Consider the following 19,757-nt stretch of genomic DNA (forward strand, 5'->3'; position numbering starts at 1 on the left):
GAGGTGATGAGTAATCGTTGTGGATTCCGAGCCTTTCACACAGACCTTAGAATCACGCATTGTTGAACTGCTTGCCATTGTCCGAGACGATAGTGTGCAAAATCCCATATCTGCAGATGATGTTCTTTCAGATGAAGTCAGTAATATTCTGCTCAGTAATTTTGGCTAACGGCTCGGCCTCGGCCCACTTGGTAAAGTAGTTGACTGCTACTATAGCGAACTTGATCTGACCTTTACCCATTGGCAATGGTCCTATAATGTCTATTTCCCATTAGGCGAATGGCCAAGGGCCAGTCATGGGGGTCAGCTGCTTAGATGGTTGTTGAGGTATCACAGCGAACCGCTGGCATTTGTCGTACTTCTTTGTGTACTGCTTGGCGTCTTCTTGGATGGTCGGCCAGAAATACCCTTGTCGAATCACTTTGCGGGCGAGTGCTCTTTCGCCCGAATGATTACCGCAAATACCTTTGTGGATCTCCCGCAGGACATATTCGGCCTCATCGGGGCAGAGGCACCTCAAGTATAGTAAGGAAAATCCTCTTTTAAAGAGGACGTCCTCTATCATGGTGTACCAAGCTCCTCTGCTCCGAATTCTCGGTGCCTCGAGCTTGTCATCGGGTAGCTTGTTCTCCCAAAGGTAGTTCATGATTAAGTCCATCCAACTCAAAGTCAAGACAATGGGAAGCACCTTCTCTGACTCAAGTCGACCAATGTTGGGCTCAGGCAAGAACTCAATCGGAATTGATTTGGCAATGTCATCGTCAGCTGCAACTGCCAGCTTTGCCAGAGCATCTGCTCAGGAGTTTTGGGCCCGGGGGACTAAACTGACCTCGCATTCACTGAATTGGCCGATAAGTTCCCTCGCCTTCTGGAGATAGGTGATCATCTTTTCTCCCTTTGCTTGGTATTCGTCGGCCACCTGATTGGCGATGAGCTGGGAATCATTGTGGATCTTCAATGTTTGGGCTCCCATGGCTTTCGTCAGTCGGAGCCCAACGAGGAGCGCCTCGTATTCTACTACATTGTTGAAGGTCAGGAATCCAAATCTTAAGGAATATTGTGTGCAAGTCTGGTTGGGCGCCACAAGGATTATCCCTACCCCGCTGCCTTTTGAATTAGAAGATTCGTCAACATGTAGAGTCCATGCTTGTGGGTCGGCTTCTTCTCTGATCTTCTCGAGTCCTTCCAAGAGCTTGGAGTTGGTGAATTCAGCAATGAAGTCGGCCACTGCCTGGCCTTTGATAGTAATTCCGAGCCCAAATTCAATGTCGAATTCGCCTAACTCAATCGCCCACTTGGTCAATCTCCCTGATACTTCGGGCTTTTGGAGCACTTGACGAAGGGGCTGATTGGTCAGGACCACAATTGTGTGAGCCTGGAAGTATGGGTGGAGGCGGCGTGATGACACTATCAGAGCTAGTGCGAGCTTCTCGATGTCGGGGTATCTGGTCTCGGCTTGGACCAGTGCTTTATTGACGTAGTAGACAGGAAGTTACTTGCCCCCAACCCCTCGAATTAGAGCCGAGCTAACTACTACGATGGAAACTGCTAAGTAGAGCAACAGTGGCTCTCCCTGTTCGGGCTTGGAAAGCAGGGAGATGACCACAGGTACCGCTTGAGCTGCTGGAAAGCTTGCTTGCAGTCGTCTATCCATATTGGCTTTGCTTTACCCTTCAGTTGTTGAAAGAACAAAAGACACTTGTCAGTAGCTCGGGAGACGAATCTGTTGAGGGCCACCACTCTGCCCGTGAGACACTGAATCTCCTTTGTAGTTTTAGGTGAGCTCATATTCGACAATGCCGGGATTTTGTTGGGATTTGCCTCAATCCCTCTTTGGTTGACTAGAAAGCCGAGGAATTTTCCCGAGCTTACCCCAAAGGCAAATTTGCTCGGGTTCAACTTCATCTGGTACTTCCTCGGGATGGTAAACATCTCCTCGAGATTGGTCACATGGTCTGTGGCTTTGATGCTCTTGACCAGCATGTCATCGACATAGACCTCCATCGAGTGTCCGATCGATTGTGCGAACAATTTGTTGACGAGCCGTTGATACGTCGCTCCAACGTTCTTCAGCCCAAAGGGCGTGACTTTGTAGCAGCAGAGTCCCTTGTTCAGTGATGAATGTTGTCTTCTGCTTGTCGTGCGAGTACATGGCGATCTAGTTATAAACCCGAATAGGCGTCCATGAAGCTAAGGAGCTCATGCCCAATCGTACTATCGACCAGCTGAAGCTATCTTTAAAACATGCTTTGTATAGAGAATGTTAGTGTATAGTAGTGGCCCTTGGCCCTTTTAGTGTAAGTGCATTTGCACACTTTCCTCTTCTCCTGTAGTGTACTATATGCTCTATTATAATAAAATATTGTGTGTTAAGGCAAGCAAGCCTAACACAACATCTTTCCCAAACTCTCCTCCTCTCTCAATCTTCTCCTCTTTTCTTCACATTATAATCATCAAACCATTCTCTACTCTTTGTTCAGATCTATGTAGTCAACACACACCCGTCGCTTTCCGTTGGACTTTTTCACCAACACGACGTTGGCGATCCAGTCAGGGTAGTAGATTTCTTCATTAAATCTGGCTTCGAGGAGTTTCCCGACCTCCTCTCCGATGATGGCGTACCCTTTTGGTTCAAACACTCATCGCTCATGTCTTACTGGTCGGTAGTCGTGATCGACATTCAGCCTGTGAACCATTACCTCGGGTTTAATGTCGGGCATGTCTTGGTGGGACCACGCGAAGACATCGGCGTGTCGCTTCAGTAGACTGATGATCTTATCCTGCAGACCTAGGGCTAGCAGCGAACCGATCTGTACTATGTGAGATGGGTCTGTCTCACTGAGGGGTGTCAAAGGAAATATCAATCTACACAGCAGATTTACAGCTTTACTGGAAAATCAGAAAATTTCTTATTGATTCCATTTGGTTTCTCAATCCAGATTTACTAATATCTACATAGGCGAGCCATCTATGATGGTTGAATTCTCTGAGGAGAAGCTTACACCTTCCTTAATTAGGATATATTAGCTGTACAGTATATTTAGATAGATGTATATATGGTAGGGGCTGAAGATCAGCTTGTATTTCTTCCCTAAATAGCTTGTAATCTACCTATATAATGGGCAATTGTCAATAAAGAAAGACAGACTTTTTCAAAAGGACTCTAAACTGTCAAGGGGGACAGCCACCGGGTCTTCCATGGGGGATCCTCTCTCGACTGATTCTTCTCTGGGGTCAAGGGAAGCAACGGCCATTGTATGTTGTCGTACCCCTGCCCTTAGTGTCGTCAAGTAGCACTGTCGGGACTCACGCTGATCACCTTTAACTTGGTCGACCCCATGTTCGGTTGGGAACTTCATCGAGAGATGGTAGGTAGATACTACTGCTCGCATGACGTTCAGGGACGGACATCCCAGAATGATGTTGTAGATTGAGGGATAGCCGACCACGAGAAAGTCGATCATCACTGTAATTTGGTCGTGACCTTCCCCAGTGGTCACAGGCAGTAGTATGCTTCCTTCAGAGGTAATTGCCTCTCCTGTGAACCCGAGCAGGGGAGTTCGGATGAGACGTTGTCGGGATCTCCCAATTCTCATCTTGTCGAAAGCGACGGTGTAGAGAATGTCTGTCAAGCTGTTGGTGTCCACCAATATACGATGCACCTTGTGGTTCACCACCATCACGGTCACTACTGGGGCATCATCGTGCGAGTGGTGGATTCCTCAAGCGTCTTCTTCGGTAAAGCTCAAGCTGCAAGGAACCATCTTTTGTTCCTTGGCAGCCTTACTTGTGAAGTTGGCGCGATGCTCCGAGTTATTACCAGTGATGCTCCGAGCATGAGCCCTTCGAGCTCTGTTTGAGTCCCCACCTCCTGTGGGTCCTCCGAATATCGTGCGAATCTCACCCGCTACTTCGTTGACGTTCCCATTGCTTTGTTGCTCGTTCCTCTGATCTGAGCGCTCGTCCCTTTTCCTGTGGATCTACTCCAGCAGATGTCCATTGCGAATGAAGGACTCGATCTCTTCCTTCATATCAAAGCAATCTGCGGTGGTATGGTTGTGGTCATGGTGGAAGTGATAGTACTTTCGTTTATCCTGCTTGTCGGCGTCGGCTCTCATTCTGCTTGGCCATTTCAGGATCCTCTTATCACATACTTCCATGAGAACCTGTTCAAGAGTTGTGTTCAACGGGGTGTAAGAGGGGCACTTGCTCTCTGGTCGTCAGTTCTAGCGATGGTCCTTGCTCAGACCATCACCCCATCTCTTCTTACTACTGACCGCGGGCGGTAGCTCCTTGCACTTTCGATCTTTAGTCGAGCTCCCCACACTCCGAGTAGCTTTGCGTGAGCTGAAAAGCTCATCCGCATTAGAGTACTTTTGTGCTCGGCTAATGAGATCGGCTAATGTGGTAGGAGGGTTCTTGCCTATCGAGAAGAGGAATCAGCCTTCTCCGAGGCTAGATGTCATGGCGGCCAAGGCTATCTGTTTCGAATAACCGTCCCCCTGTACTGCGCATTGAAGTGGATGATGTAGTTATTTAGCAGCTCGTCTTCTCTTTGGGTAATGGTGAGGAGATGAGTCGCCGACTTTCTTCTATCTTTTCCACCAATGAACTGGGTGATAAAGGCTTTGCTGAGTTGTGTGAAAGAGTTGATGGATCTCAGCTTTAGCTGCTATACCACTTCAGTATCGCTTCTGACAAAGTTGAGGAGAACGCAAGACACATTACTGAACTGGTTGTGACGCGCAACTCCATCCACGCCCTGAAGGATTCCAGATGCTCAGCGGGATCTCCTGTTCCAGAGTAAGGAGTAATTTACGGCATCTGGAATCTCGACGAAAGCAGAGATGCCATGATGTCGTTGGTGAATGGTGGCTTTGTTTCCTCCAACATGACATCAACGGAGGTTGGGACCCGAGCTCAGTAAGCTTGTCGAATATCACCGATCTGACCTCGTATCTCTCTAAGCTCGGCCTCCCAGAGAACCTTGTTCTCAGCCATTACCTCGGGCACTTTCCCGCGTCTTTTCTCATCCAAGGTGTGTCGCAAGTCGAAGTCAGCAAGCTCTATAGTTCATGCGGTGTGAATGGGTGCATGGCTATGTTGCCCTAGATATTGCTTGGCCCCACACGAGTCATGAGGAGCCTGCAGGGATCGGGATTGTTCAATAGGTGTGTCTGTCTCTGGTCCATGGTCGGGGGGTGGGTTTTGCCTTTCCAATATCTGGATTAATCAGTTCATGTTGCCAGTTAAGGCTTCAACATGGTTCTCTGGAGAGACAAGCCAGCCACCCCGATTCTGAGATCGATGAGCAAGTGCTGGAAGAGTAGAGTCAGCTTCATGCTGCAAAGGTGGACCTTGGAAATCTACAGATTGCTCAACTGTCGTATGAGCGACTGGTGTGAGAGCTGTTGTGACAATGGTTTTCAGAGCCTTCTTCCTTTTGCCATCGTAGAACCTTGGTGAAATGGAAACGGCTTTGATGTTGTTCCCACAGACGGCGCCAACTGTTGATGCTGTGATCTGGACGTCCTCGCTAAACCACTGCATTCCTGCAAAAGCTAACAATAATGGAAAACCTGGTTATAGCAGGGTACCCTCCGATGCCAAAGTTAAATCAGGCAAATTGGGTTTAGTAGAACTTAGGGTTTATCTGTGTATTTGTGTGTACCCTTCACCGTAGATGAGGTTCTTATTTATATCCTTCTGATGCCGGTAACGTATATGGCAATGAATCTGCCGTTCAGTTGCGTATCGTAGAAGGGATCGTCCCCAAAATCCACGGCATTACCCTCAGCTTGGTTCTCGGCGAAAATCTCGGGAGACTGATCTTCCCCGTGTAAGAAGGAGATCTCCTGATGGTCGGCTTCTGAGGACATTGTGGTGGACTGCCGAGGCCGACCTCGAAATCGAATTGGTTGAGGTCCACAGACTGAGCTGAACTGTCGGTCATGGTTGGTATCTGAGGTCGAGGTCATTACCCGAGGTCGAGGTCGATATTTACCCAAGGTCGATGTCGGTATCCGAGGTCGATGTAGCAAGCCATCGACTAGAACCGAGCTCACTTTTGGTGTTCGATCCTCGAGTTGTTTGTAGAGATCATGCTCAGTTGTCGAGGCCGAGCTTTATCCGACCTCCCTTGTGTTTTATATTCTCTCCCATTATGGTTGTCTTGGTCATTCCATTTTTACCCATAACAATATATATAACCTCTACTTCCCAAACGAAATCTCTTTGCAATTGTTTTTAGTACTTTAGTTAACTATTTGAATCCTTGTGTTTTGTCATGAAAGGATCCAACAACACAAGCACCAATGCTCCGCTCATCATAACACTCGTTGTTTTGTGCCCAGAAATGCCACCACCACAATGCATTCCACCTTTCCTAGGAATAAAAATGAGACGAAGTGCAAAAGCTACAACTTCCATAAAAAAAGGAAGGCAATAATTTCGTGGGGCCTCAGGCCCCATGTTGCAACATTTGTCAACAACAGAAAAGGACAAAACCTTTTTAATATTATAAATGAAAAAAATTCATATAAACAAATTTACTTCTAAACTATGACAAAAGTGTTCCGTATGTTTAAAACAAAGAAATGAAACAAAAATTACTGTTTCATATTATATTTAAGCACTTGAAAAAAAAAAAACCCTCCTTTCCTAGGAAATAATGGTATAAACCTTCACAACATGTTTCCCTAAATGTTAAAGTTCACTAAATAATTACCTCAAGGCCACCAACAAGACAGTGATGAATGTATCCAGATTTATATTTGTAGAACGGGTAGTTCGTGGAGTTCCCTACAGCTCGATTCTTGTATTTGTCCTGTGATGTGCCATATAATACTTCACTAAGCCCGGGCTCATCCATTGTCACCCAGGAAATTATTACAGCCGTCCCATCATAGTCACCTTGCGTAATATGTACCTACAACAGAATCAAGCAGATCGCTATAAATGATGTTGGAAGCTGGAAGAAATTATACATGAACACAAATTTGCAAGAAATAGAAGTTATATAAAGCCTAGAAACATCTCGAGTAACTTTGCCTCATAGCAGAGTATATGCAACATCTTGCAGAAGGATAGCATGCTTCAGAAATATGTCAAAAACATTTAAAAGTAGGTTAAAAAGTTATACAGAATTAAAAATGAAGAAACTCCATCTAACAATGTGTGCGTGCGTTTTATTTTTATCAAGACCAGGGCTTAAGGGCATAATAGATACCCAATAACTCTGAGAAAATGAAGTAGCTCAATTTTTTTACTGCTAAAGAAGGAAGTTGATCATACAATAGAGAAACGAGGTATCAAAGCTTGATCGACAAAAATTGAAGAATCAACCAAACACTCTCCTACTCTCCTAGGGGTGTTAGACAAACAAAGATCCAAGAGAAAGTAAAAATGGTGTTTAAAGATCAAGAGAATGACACAATGATACCGGCACATCATCCATGTAAAAATGATACTATATAATGCAGTCAAAATCTAGCCCATATGTGTGAATTGGTGAAGCAACCAAAAGTAGGACCCATCAAATACCCATGTGTCCAATCCCATCAGGAATTAGTTTATATGTTAAAAAAGCATTTTTGGTGATTGTTGACAAAGGAAAAATCACTTTTTCCATGTTGCGCCAAAGCCCAAAGGATATCACGAGGAACCAAGCACACAACCAATAGTTGGCGTGGGCTGGATGTTGCGCATGGAGAAAGGCATGGTCCAGAGGCGCAGGATGCCAAGCTTTTTGCGACACAATCCTGTGGGAATATTGAAGAATTCCAAGACCTCTGACAGCCATTGTGCTTGGTCGATATGTCCAAGGCTCTATGCCTATACAGGAAGGCTCTAAGGAGATATGGGAGCAACTCCGTTATGTTTCTGACATTAGCCAAGAAGATATGGGATACAATTCATGACATGTGTTCAGAGGTTCTCAACATATCCCAAGTGTATAAGTTGATTTCAGATATTAATAGATTCCAAAACCAAGAGAACGTAGGAGTGAGATAGATCAGAGTGATGTGAAATCAGCTGGCAAGATGGCGGTCAATGCAAATGGATCTTAGAGAACAGAGTAGTGTCTCACAAGATTCTTCTCTAACAGAATCACGGGATCAATCGCAGGAAAGCCATCGCTGAAAAGATTGCAGTGTGGGGTATGCAAGTGGAGGGAGTTCTGACGAGGCTTTAAGGTATCAAAGAAAGATAACTGAAGAAAGGAGTAGAGTAGAAAGAGGAGCAGCGGCCCTCTCTTCAGGTCGCGATATCAGAGATGGAAGGGAACATCAGTAGAATGAAAGATTTTCCAAGGGGGACAAAGACGAGAGAGAATGGACTATGGTGTATTGTAAGAAAAATAGAAAGATGGGCTACTAGCAGGGTCAGGGAAAGAAGAAATTGCAAGAATTTCCGACAGCATTTGTCAAAAGTTTCCCTGCAGAATGGAACCATCTGAATTTCGAAGAGACCTTGGGGATTAAAGGCAGGTTAAAGAAATTATAATACTAAAAAGGAAAGGGTCGATGGAAGCACGGGGTTTTTCTTTTGTTCGAATGAGGGTAAGGGAAGAGATGGAAGAAGCTGCAGAAGCCATCAATGGCATTCAAGTAAGGGAAAGAGTACTGAGGGTTAATGTTACTAGATAAGGGCCGGAGGAGATAAATAAAGGAAAATAAAACAAAAAGCCAACAGTAGCACAAAAGGAGGAGAATCAAAGTCGGAGAACAGAGAGGGGAAGACAGTCTCTGTGAATCAGCTGAAGAGGTGGAGGTCCGAAGGAAGGCATATCTAGTGGTATCCCAAGCCATGGGAAAAAAGAAAATAGATACAAAACGGGAGAAGATAGAAAAAGAGGGGAAGACAGAGCAATAGGAGGCTCTAAAGGAATGGGTTTGGAGAGTGCATACAGAGGAAGTTCCAATAATACAGGTGCATCCGATGATGTGCAAAAGTCATGGGAATCCTTCAAATGGTGTTTCTTCATATCTATCTGGCCCGTTATGCCGGAGAGGAGGTTGGAGATTGCTTCTGCAGAACTTCTGTGTGGAAGAAAAAGGCATGGGGATCAAGCAATTGTCTGATTCAGAAGTATGGGTTTCACTGCATGCGCAAGTGGACATCGATAATTCCTGATGGCTTGCAACTATTCATGGACAACATGATCAGGGATGTGATGAGATGGGAGGAATGGTCTGTATTTGGTTGGGAGGAGTCTTATTATCAAATATGGGGTCTTCCTTTAGAGCTTTAAGATCACCGAAGTTCTCAAAACGGTGGGGTCGTGCCTTGGGAAGGTGGTGAGGATCAATCCTATGTCAGAAGAATGTGAGATGCAACGATATGCCCGGATCTGTGTCAGACAAAAAACAGGATCTGATACCGGAGACAATGATTGCAATGGTTGGTGAGGATCTAATTTTGATTAGTGTGGTGAAGGTGGAAATTGCTTCTGCAGAGGCAATCGTGAGTCTAGACAACCCCAGCATAACGGCAAGAAGAAGGGAAGCTACTTTGAAGGGTCGACAATGGCAAATTCAGATGTCCAAGCCGAAAGAGCATGAGACCATGAGAATGGGGCATGGCAATGTGGGATCACTTGGGAGGGAGTTGGTGGGGAGTGGGTGGACAAGGAGAAGACATGTGGAAATCGGAGCGGCAGTGTCAGGGTGATGATGTCAGCAATAGCTAACATCAAGCAGAGGGACGGGATACAAGGCAGAAATGGGTGTCCCGAGGGATGGCTGACGTTAGTGCTAACATCATGATTGCTAATGAGTCGCAGCCATATTGAAACGCATGGCTAGGGTTGGTGGACATAGATCACATACCGACACTGCCAGTAGCAAGTTGATATTGGACAGTGCTCTGTGAGCCCCACCATGATGTATGTGTTTTATCCACGTTGTCCATCCATTTTTCCAAATCATTTTAGGGCACGCGCCCAAAATGAGGCAAATCCAAATCTCAGGTGTACCACACCACCGAAAACAATAGTCATTGAATGCCCACCCTTAAAAAAACTGGGCCACAAAAGTTTTGGATCGAGCTGATATTTGTGTTTTCCCTTCATTTAGGCCCGTATGACCTAATCAACAGGCTAGATGGCAAACGAACATTACAATGGGCCCCGTGAAGTTTTTAATGGTGGGTGTTTAATCACACCAGTGTTTTCCTGTGGTGTGGTCCAGCTGAGATTTGGATCTACCTCATTTTTTGTCTCATGCCCTAAAATGAGCTGAAAAATGGATAGAAGCCGTGGATAAACACAAAAATAATTTCTTTAATAAACACATCCAGTTACTTAATAGATAATGCACTAATTTATTCACTACGTATCACTACTTGAATATTTTTTTTTAAATGTATTTTTTAATTTGTTTGAATTAAATAATAATATTTTTCCAAAAAATAAAGAGCATGGCCAATTTTGTAGACCAGCCTGTGGTCATCAACATTTTATTCCACACACAAAATCAAGTTTAAATGGTAAGAAAGGTAAAAAGTTCGAATTTTCCCAGTTTCTTTGGCCTTCCAATTCCAAATTGAAATTTGTTGCTTCAAATCCATGTCAATGCCTTGAACTCATGCATGGATAAGAATTTACACTTGTTTTCCTCCTAATCTATTTAAGAAAAGAATTTAGAAAAATAAATCAAAATTTTCTCACCTATTGGGTTCCGGCCCGATGCCACTCTCATATCGTGATTTCTCCACTAAAATCATGTTAGCATGCGAAACAACTTGAGTGGAGTTGCCAAAACATAGGCACGAACAATTTCCAACAAAAATGCTTCTGTTTTTTTATTATTTATTTATTTATTTATTATTATTTTGAAATATTTCTTGAATTCCAAAGATATACATTGGTATTGCTCGAATCAATACAATGTTAATTAAAAAAGGGACCTCAATCACGATTTTTCCTAAGATCATGATATATTGGCAGTATCGACAATAATATCATCATTGCAGCATAATATTTGTTATACACCCCATATATCATATTGATACCATGAAATATCAATAAACATCTGCTGATATTTTTGTTGATACATTGAACATTGCAGATAAGAATCAAATGCAATGTCTTCGTTGGCCCCTCAAAGTTTGTTGGATAATGCATTTAGCCTAAGAGTGGGCTCTCTCTCAAGAATTTCGAAGATGAAAGAATGCAAACCTCACTACCTCAAAGGAGTAAAGAATACAAGCTGTTCCCTCTCACTTTACTAAGTAAAATAAATTAAGACGTGTCCACTAATGAATATGCAAAGATGAATCTATGCGTTTGCATGTTTATGATCCTTCCAGAAGATCACCACATGGTATTATCCTTTAAAATCACTCAAAATCACAAACTAAGAGTAGAACTTCACCTGTTGTGGTGCATTATGACCTTTTGGAATAGCAAATACTTCATTGTCAAGAGGAATGTCCACAGATGGCCATTGAGTACGAACAAAAGAACTTGTGATCCCCGCATCGCCAATTTGCACAGATCTCAAAAGAATGAACAATGTAAGTAGGAGCTGAAATAACATGCTCCACATGCTAGTGCCCTCGAACATGGTTATTCCTCGACCACCCTGAAATAACCATAATCTAAATCAATATTGGAAATATATAAAAGATAAAACTGATTAATCCCAAGGAATCGTAAGAGATTCAACTCTCAAATAATCACAACCCACAATTACCAAGCAACAAATTGCCCAATTTGATTACATGCAATTTGTAAAAGAAAAATATCATGAAAAAATAGTATGGATCAATTTACAAACCCCGGATGACCTGGCAGATTATGGTAAAATTTTTGAAAAAAGAAAAGCCATTATAAAAACTTGGATATATACATAGCAAATGTAGCCATCATTCTTCCTAGTAACAGTTGCACCTGCAACTGCCAGTCGCCAGCTCAGGTAAACAACAAGAAGTGATGTCAGGTAGGCATCTGGCAGGTTGGGGGTGGTGAAACTTCAGCCAAGCTACCATAAGAATTTATCCTGTTTCGAATCTTGATGATTGGCGAAATAGGATTCCTAAAGCTGACCCCAATTGCCTGGGATGAGAAGGATATAATGATGATGATATGGTGTGACCATTCCCATTATGCAAGATGCTAATCACAAAGAAAACATCCAAACTATAACCACAGCATACACCCAGAATAACTAGATTGGAAGAAAATCGTTCCTTTCTGGAAACATAACAATGGTAACATAATACAAGATTTTATCTAGACAACAAAATGGTCCCGAAGTCCACAAGGCATGGAGAGATAATAGCATCACCTAGAGTTGATCTTATCCCCGATACCGAGGAACTTTTATAAGGGATTTTTTTCAAATATTACCGATATCGATAATATTCCCAGATGTCACCGATATTATCGAAAATATCAGCAATATTTGAAATTTTTATAATGCCAGCAGTTTCAATATCGCCAACATCGAGAACACTGCCTCAGACACATCTAAGTGGATTGCTACTAAGTAAGATGAAGGTTGCAACTCATCATCAATTTCTAATGCAAAGCTATGGTTTTCTAGATATGTTAGATGCGTATGAGTACTCGAGCTCTTCGTATGTTCATTTATAGGGTGAGAATGTTCTGGAGCAATATCATGCTCATTTTCAGTGTGATCATTGTTATTACTAGCTATTGATTTCTCCTTAGGGATTTCGAAGAACTCCACTAAATGTGGATTAGCACTATGATTTCCTACTGGATCCGAAATGCGCATCTCCACATTCAACCACGATCCTGGCAGTATGATCATACATACAATGACACTTAGAAAGCGTTTAGGATACCCCACAAAGAAGCGATTCTTTTTAGCTTATTAACACGAGTAAGACAATCCAACTCTAATATCATCTAGTCTTAACTTGGACCCCTTCCAAAGCTCAAAAGGAATTTTCTCCACTAACTTGTAAGGAACTCTATTCAGGATGTTTTGTACAAGATGTATAACTTCTCCCCACACATCTAATGAAAGGTCAACATGACTCATCATGAACCAAACCATCTCTAACAAGGTTCTTTTTCTTCTCTTGGCTATCACCATTTAGTTATAGCGTATAAGGGATGGTTGTCTCATGTAGAACTCATGTTCTGCAAAAAAATGCACTAAAGAGGTCAGGGGAGCATTCTCCTCTGTCCTTAGGATTTTAGTTTCCTTCCTAATTAGCTTTTAACATCAGCTTTATATATTTTGAATTTTTCTAAAGCCTACGATTTTCTATGAATTAAATGTGTGTTGTGTGTGTGTTTGTGTGTGTGTGTGTGTGTGTGTGTGTGAAAGTCGCTTATGAAGGTGTAAATTTTCAGTCCCTCCACATGTTCACACATTCATAGGGCCACAGACGTTAAAGTAGATGACATACAAAAAATCTTTCCTCTTAGATGCTTCAGGAAAAGGTCTCTTTAACATTTTTTCCACAGATGCATGGTCCACATGTAGGATAGTCTATATTACCTACGTTGAGTAAAAATAGTCCTTTTATCATTTTACTTATTTAGTTTTTATTACGTGACCCAATTGTAAGTGCCATAAATATGCTAAACCATCATGAGAAGCATGCAAACAATCATATGAAGAAGCAACATTCATTTCATTAGTATACAAGAGATAAAAGTTATCTTTCAGTGACACAAAAGCCAGCAACCTGTCATGCATTCTAATAGTCACTTTATTCAGTATAAATTTGATTTTATATCCTTTTCTAGCCAACCAGCTTACAAAAATTACAATTCTTCTTATAGCAGGAGCATGAGGAGCAGTTTCCCAGGTAGAGAGACTTTCCAAAAGGGAGTGAAATCCAATATCGGCCATTGCCCAGGATGTCACAATAGGTGTCATTACCCATGTAGACACACAAATCTCTGGATTCAATTTAAAGGAGTTCCTCGAACATGATCTTTGTCCTAGAGATGTGACGAGTAGACCTAGAGTCAATCCACCAGCCCTTGTGTCCACCATCATACACTCGGCTAAGAATACAAAAGACATTTGCAAGGCTGTTCTCAGTTTTTTCGAATCATCCAAAATTTTCAAGCAGCACACTACCCTTATTACTTTGATCCCAAGAACTGAGGATGTCTTATCTCCCAATGATCTAAGGCCTATTTCTCTCACCAATGAAGTTTACAAGATCATATCTCGTATCTTGGTGAATAGAATGAAATATGTTATGCTAGGAATTATTAGGCAGACTCAATCTGGCTTCATTCCTGGCAAAAATATCTCTAACAACGTCCTTCTAAGTCATTTCCTCATCCGCGGTATCCATCTCGATTCAGGCCCTCCTAGAATGTGCGTAAAAGTTGATCTTAAAAAGGCAACTTTGATATGGGATTTTTCTTCTATCCTCTGTCCTTAAATTCCTAGAAAAATGGATAAATTGGATCAACTCTTATATCTATAGGCCTTCCTCTTTGGTCATTGTTAATTCCTAGCAAAAATATCTCTAACAACATCCTTCTAAGTCATGACCTCATCAGTGGTATCCATCTCAATTCAGGCCCTCCCAGAATGTGCATAAAAGTTTATCTTAAAAGGGCGACTTTGACATGGGATTTTCTTCTAGCTCTCCTCTGTCCTTAATGTCCTAGAAAAATGGATGAATTGGATCAACTCTTATATCTTTAAGCCTTCCTCTTTGGTCATTGTTGATGGCGAAATTTGTGGCTTTTTAATAAGTATTCACGGCCTTCGACGGGAGCAATGTTTTAAATATCAACGATATTGGCCGATATATCCCACCATATATCTTGTGTCCCACCTGTGCGATACGAAACGCACAGGTAGTGCCAATATATCCCACATGTTCAATCCAGTGAGCGTTTTCAATTTCCGATCGTTTTTTTGTTGAAATTATGTTAAATCAATATCAAATTGTTATAAATCCATTGGTGCTTCATGTTTTGCATGAAAAATCATGGAGTTGGAGCTTTGATTTTGATATCCATTAGTTCTTCATGTCCTCCATGTTTTTTTCGAAAATTTCCTTCAACCAGCTGTCAATTGAGACTAATTTCAAAGTATTTAGGAGTATTCGATGAAATGATCATCACATACACTCTAATTTCGAAATTTGAGTATAGGTGGTCCGATTTGGGGAAATTTGGGGAAATTTTGAAATGTCTCCAATTTCTCCCAAATTGCTTGCAATGTTGCACTCCAAACATGAAATCAAGCATGTATGAGGGCTGATCTATTGATTTGTTAAGTCCTTGCCAATTTTCATAAAATAAAAATCATTTTTAATTAAAAATTGATTTTAAAAAAACTATTAAAATAATAAATTTTTTTCGAAATTCTCCTTCAAACAGTTGTCAATTAAGACTAATTTAGAAGTACTTAGGAGTGTTTGATGGAATGATCATCACATATACTCTAAATGTTATGCATTCAATTTGAATATAGTTACATTAGTTCAGTCAGACAGTGAATAGCTTAGGAACCTCTAGAAAGGAAACCTATTATATGCACTTCTTTTTTGTGATGTTATGATTTAAATTGTTTAGGTCTTTTTTAACAATCCCTGAAGTTTCATTGAAAAATCAACCATTTTCCCAATGTTTCCCCATGTTTCCCAAAAGGTGCGCTAAATTACCTAATACAAACGATATATCCCATGCGATAACCGATACGTATCTGTATCCCAAGGATGCGATACGTAACGCGATACTAATATTTCAAACACTGGATGGGAGAACCTCATTTCCCCCTTCCTTTTTGCCATAGTTATGGAAATGTTTCTTGCCCTTTTATCTAAATGTTGTGTTAATGGTTTAATTGCTTCCCCCTTTACTTTGAGATCAATTACCATTTCACACCTTTTTGCGGATGATCATATGATCTTTGTTAATGCTGACCTGCAAACTGCAATGAATCTTAATTGCTTTTTCTCCAATTTCAACACTCATTCAAACCTTGGGATTGATCTTCAGAAGACTAATATCATTTTCTCCAGCTCTTGCCAGTCAAAAGAGATCATCCTCAATAGAGGAAGGCCAATTGCCATTTAAGTATCTTGGCCTTCTCCTATACTCATCCAGGCTCCATATTAGAGATTGTCAATCCTTGAAAGGTAATCTCAATAAGAAGTTGGGAGGGTGGAAAGCTAATCTTCTTTCCTTTGCTGGCAGGCTAGAACAAATCAAATCAACTCTTTACTCCTCACATCTTCTGGTCTCACTTTTTCCTCCTTCCTAAGGGTTGTTTCGATATTCTAGAAAGAAGAAATAGGAAATTCCTTTAGAGAAGTTCTAAGGTTCATTCCATTTCTCGGGATCAAATCTGTAATTCCAAGAGTGATGGATCTTAGGATCCTTCCCCTGAAATCACTGTCAAAGCCTACCTTATAAAACAATTGTGGAAAATCATTTGCAAGGAAGACAACCTTTGATGTAAATGGGTTCATAAAAAATATATTAAAAATGGTTCTATCTGGCATGTTATGCCCTCTTTAAATGTGTCATGGCCCAGCATAGCATCCACAATATTCATAACATTGTCAAATGACAACCTAGATTCCTAATTGGTATGGGGAATAGCACATCTTTTTGCTATGACACTTAGCTTAGAGAGGGTAGCCTTGTGGGACCGCTATGGTGAGCATATCATAGTGGATTTGAGAATGGGACTGACATTAAAGTAAGCACAAATATTCAAAATAATGAGTGGCAATCCCCTTATCCATTAACTTCTAAACTTAGTGAAATATTTGCCAAATAAGTTTCTAAGCTTAGTGAAATATTTGCCTAAATGAGACAAATTGCCCTTGTTCCTACCAAGGATGAAATTATGTGGACCCTTTCTCCAAATAGCTTTATTTCCTTCAACTTGGCAGTGCAAGCTTGTCAGCACTGGGGAGACTTAGTCCCCTAGACTGATTTAGTCTAGTTCAAGGGTAACGTCCCCAAGCATTGTATCATGGCTTAGATGATTTTTCTCAAAAGGCTTAAGACCAAATATATGTTGATAAAATTAAATATTATTACTGACAGTCATTTCCACTTTTGCCCTTGCTCCATGGAAACTATTGATCATATTTTCTTTGAGTTCCCTATAATCATGGGTCTGGGAGAATGCCAAAAGTTCCTAACCTCTAATCTCTACCATCTTCTCCCCTTCAATTACTCAAGATGTCACCCATCTTGTTCAAAATTCTATAGACCCCATAAGTAATCTTATGAGAATTCTCTGCTTCCCAGCCCTTGCTTGGCACATTTGGAGGGTAAGAAATAATTGTCTTTTCAATAAAGTCTTCCTCACAAAGAAGATCATCTTGAGACATTCTGGAGGAGGTGAGATCACGAGCTTTATTCTTCTTCGGGCCCACTATTGTTGTGGTTGCTCCTACCCACATTTTGTCTACTTGGAATCTCCCAACATATTTCCTTCATAATCCCAGGCAATATCTGAATCGCCGGCCTAAGACTTTGGGAAATCGCCATGGACCTTCTTGGATGCTCTCTTGCACCAAAACCAACCCTTCCAAGATTGACCTCTTGTGCTTCTCCCCTTCCTCCAAGACTATCTGGGGTGCAATCACTAATGCTGACAATCGAGGGCTAGGAGATAGAGTCTGCCTATTAATCTTTTTTGTCCGATGAGATTAACTTCCGTTATTTTAGGAACCCTCATCGAAGTGCACAATGAAGATTGTTATCAGGCAATTCCTAAATTGGATTCCTCTTGGAGAATGAGGCTTTTCACCCAACATCTAGGGTCCCCGATTAGTGAGCATGAAAGGTAGGTGATGATCATTAGTAGGCGGAAGAAATCACATATCTCTAAGCTCGTTGATACCCGTCCAATTCCTTCATCGATATTATCTTGGAGATTGAGTTAGCGCTCCTTGGAGCATATCTCTTCATTTGCTTTCCTTTCCTTCTTTCTCTGGCCTGGGGTGAGGGTGTCTCCCTAACCCAAGGTGTGGGTTTCTCCTTGACCCGGGGTATGGGTTTCTTCTTCTTCTTCTTTCTTTCTTTCTTTCTTTCTTTATTTCCTTTCCCTGGCCCGAGATGTGGGACCCCTTTTGTATTTTGTGGGCTACGTGCCAATTTCGAGGAAATAAAGTGTCTGTTTAACTTCCAGAAATAAATGTAACATCATGTCCGCACTAGGGCTGCACATCCTCACTAATCCTGACACAAATTATGACTTTTATCATGTCAACAGGAAGACATTCCATCCATTATGCCACCATCCAACCAACAGATCACATGTAACACCAACACGATGTCAGATCCTATCCCAGGCTGCCACCTGGCCGGGATGGACATTGAAATACGTATCCAAAATGGCTAAGATGAGATTGAGATAAACCAGGGTTAACCCTTTATCATGGTATGGCTTTTAAGACCTGTCCAACACAAAAAGGCCTCTATAGTCTAGACATCAACAAACCATGGGCCCAACTTGAAGAAACTGAAAACCTGAGTATCTTGAGCACAGCATCACCCCAAGGATCATATAAATGCTCTCCCCAATAAATCTTCCATCCGACAGTTAAAATTGAATCAGCATTGCAACCGAAAATCCATTTTATGGTCATTTGATTGGACCAAATATCATGATTAATCAGTTTAATTTGATGCAAACTATCATGAAATTCCACCATCTTATGTGTTACCAAAATGCACCCTTAGACATTTTGAAATTTCGGATAATTGCAATTTTTTTACATTGAACAAGTTTATCTGCTTGACATACCAACAAAACCTGAAACCACTTCAACAGCGTCAAATAATAATTAATCTAAAAGACTACAGATTATCAAATAAGACAAAACTCCTCCCAAAAAAAAAAAACCCCATAAGGAAAGAAACATCAGGCTACTAATTAGAAAACCCAACAAGAAAAGGAGACTCCAAATAACCAACCATTTGCATATCTAGATCACGAATAAATGTATACGACAACATACTCCATACAAAGCAAGAAATGCATGAATAAATGAAGAATCGAATACACACAGATCATTCAATGTATAAGACTACATACTCCTAATTTCATAAGAAGCTACTAATTATAGATGAAACCCAAAAATAAAAAAGGAGGAAATGCATGAATGAATGAAGAATCGAACATACAAAAACCATTCGGTGTATACGACTACAGACTCCTAATAAATAACTTAAACTGAAAATGAGGAACTAAAATGGTGGGTTGAATGAATACCTGAAAGAAGATGAGAACTGCAGAGAATGAGAGATAATGAAAGAGCGGATGAACTTTTCTTGTTTTAAGCAATGAAGGCTGGTGTTTACCTATGTCAGCGACCCCTTGATAGGATTATTTCAACCGCTAAAAGCGATTCGCGCGAGGGAGGTTGAAGAGTTGCATAGAAGCGCACGCGACAGTAAACGGATTGGCTACTCCCCCTGCCACCGGCCCCGTGGCTGATGGTCGTTGCTCTGTGGGCCTCTCCATTATGTATGTATTTCATCCATTCCGTTCATCCATTGTTAAAGATCATTTTAATATTCCAATCCAAAAATAATACAGATATAAATCTCAGTGGACCACACCATAGGAAAACAATAATTATTGGATATCCACCATTAAAATCCTCTTAAGGCCCACTGTACTTTTTATATGACATCCAATCTGTTTATCAGATCATACAGGCCCAGATGAAGGGAAAAAAACAAAGATCATCTTGATCCAAAACTTTTATGGCCCCCAAAAGGTTTTTAACGGTTGACGACTCATTCAATACTATTTCCTGTAATGTGGACCACT

General features: G+C 41.4%; 1 protein-coding gene across 3 annotated transcripts in view; it reads right to left on the minus strand.

Annotated features, from left to right (window-relative positions):
• The window catches only part of LOC131258378 (bifunctional purple acid phosphatase 26), a 72,506-nt gene extending 53,163 nt beyond the window's left edge, over nucleotides 1–19,343 (minus strand). For 2 of the 3 annotated variants that reach the window (XM_058259664.1, XM_058259666.1), the window contains exons 1-3: nucleotides 19,106–19,129; nucleotides 11,376–11,585; nucleotides 6,728–6,928 (exon numbers count right to left, since the gene is read on the minus strand). In XM_058259664.1, coding sequence (XP_058115647.1) covers nucleotides 6,728–6,928; nucleotides 11,376–11,585; nucleotides 19,106–19,114 — 420 coding nt within the window. In that variant the 5' untranslated portion in view covers nucleotides 19,115–19,129. Of the gene's footprint in view, nucleotides 1–6,727; nucleotides 6,929–11,375; nucleotides 11,586–19,105; nucleotides 19,130–19,193 lie in introns of those variants that run through there. The other variant, XM_058259665.1, reaches the window with a different exon arrangement.
• Between the last annotated feature and the right edge of the window lie 414 nt (nucleotides 19,344–19,757).

This window comes from Magnolia sinica, chromosome 10 (assembly GCF_029962835.1).
Source record: "Magnolia sinica isolate HGM2019 chromosome 10, MsV1, whole genome shotgun sequence".
Lineage (NCBI taxonomy): Eukaryota > Viridiplantae > Streptophyta > Magnoliopsida > Magnoliales > Magnoliaceae > Magnolia > Magnolia sinica.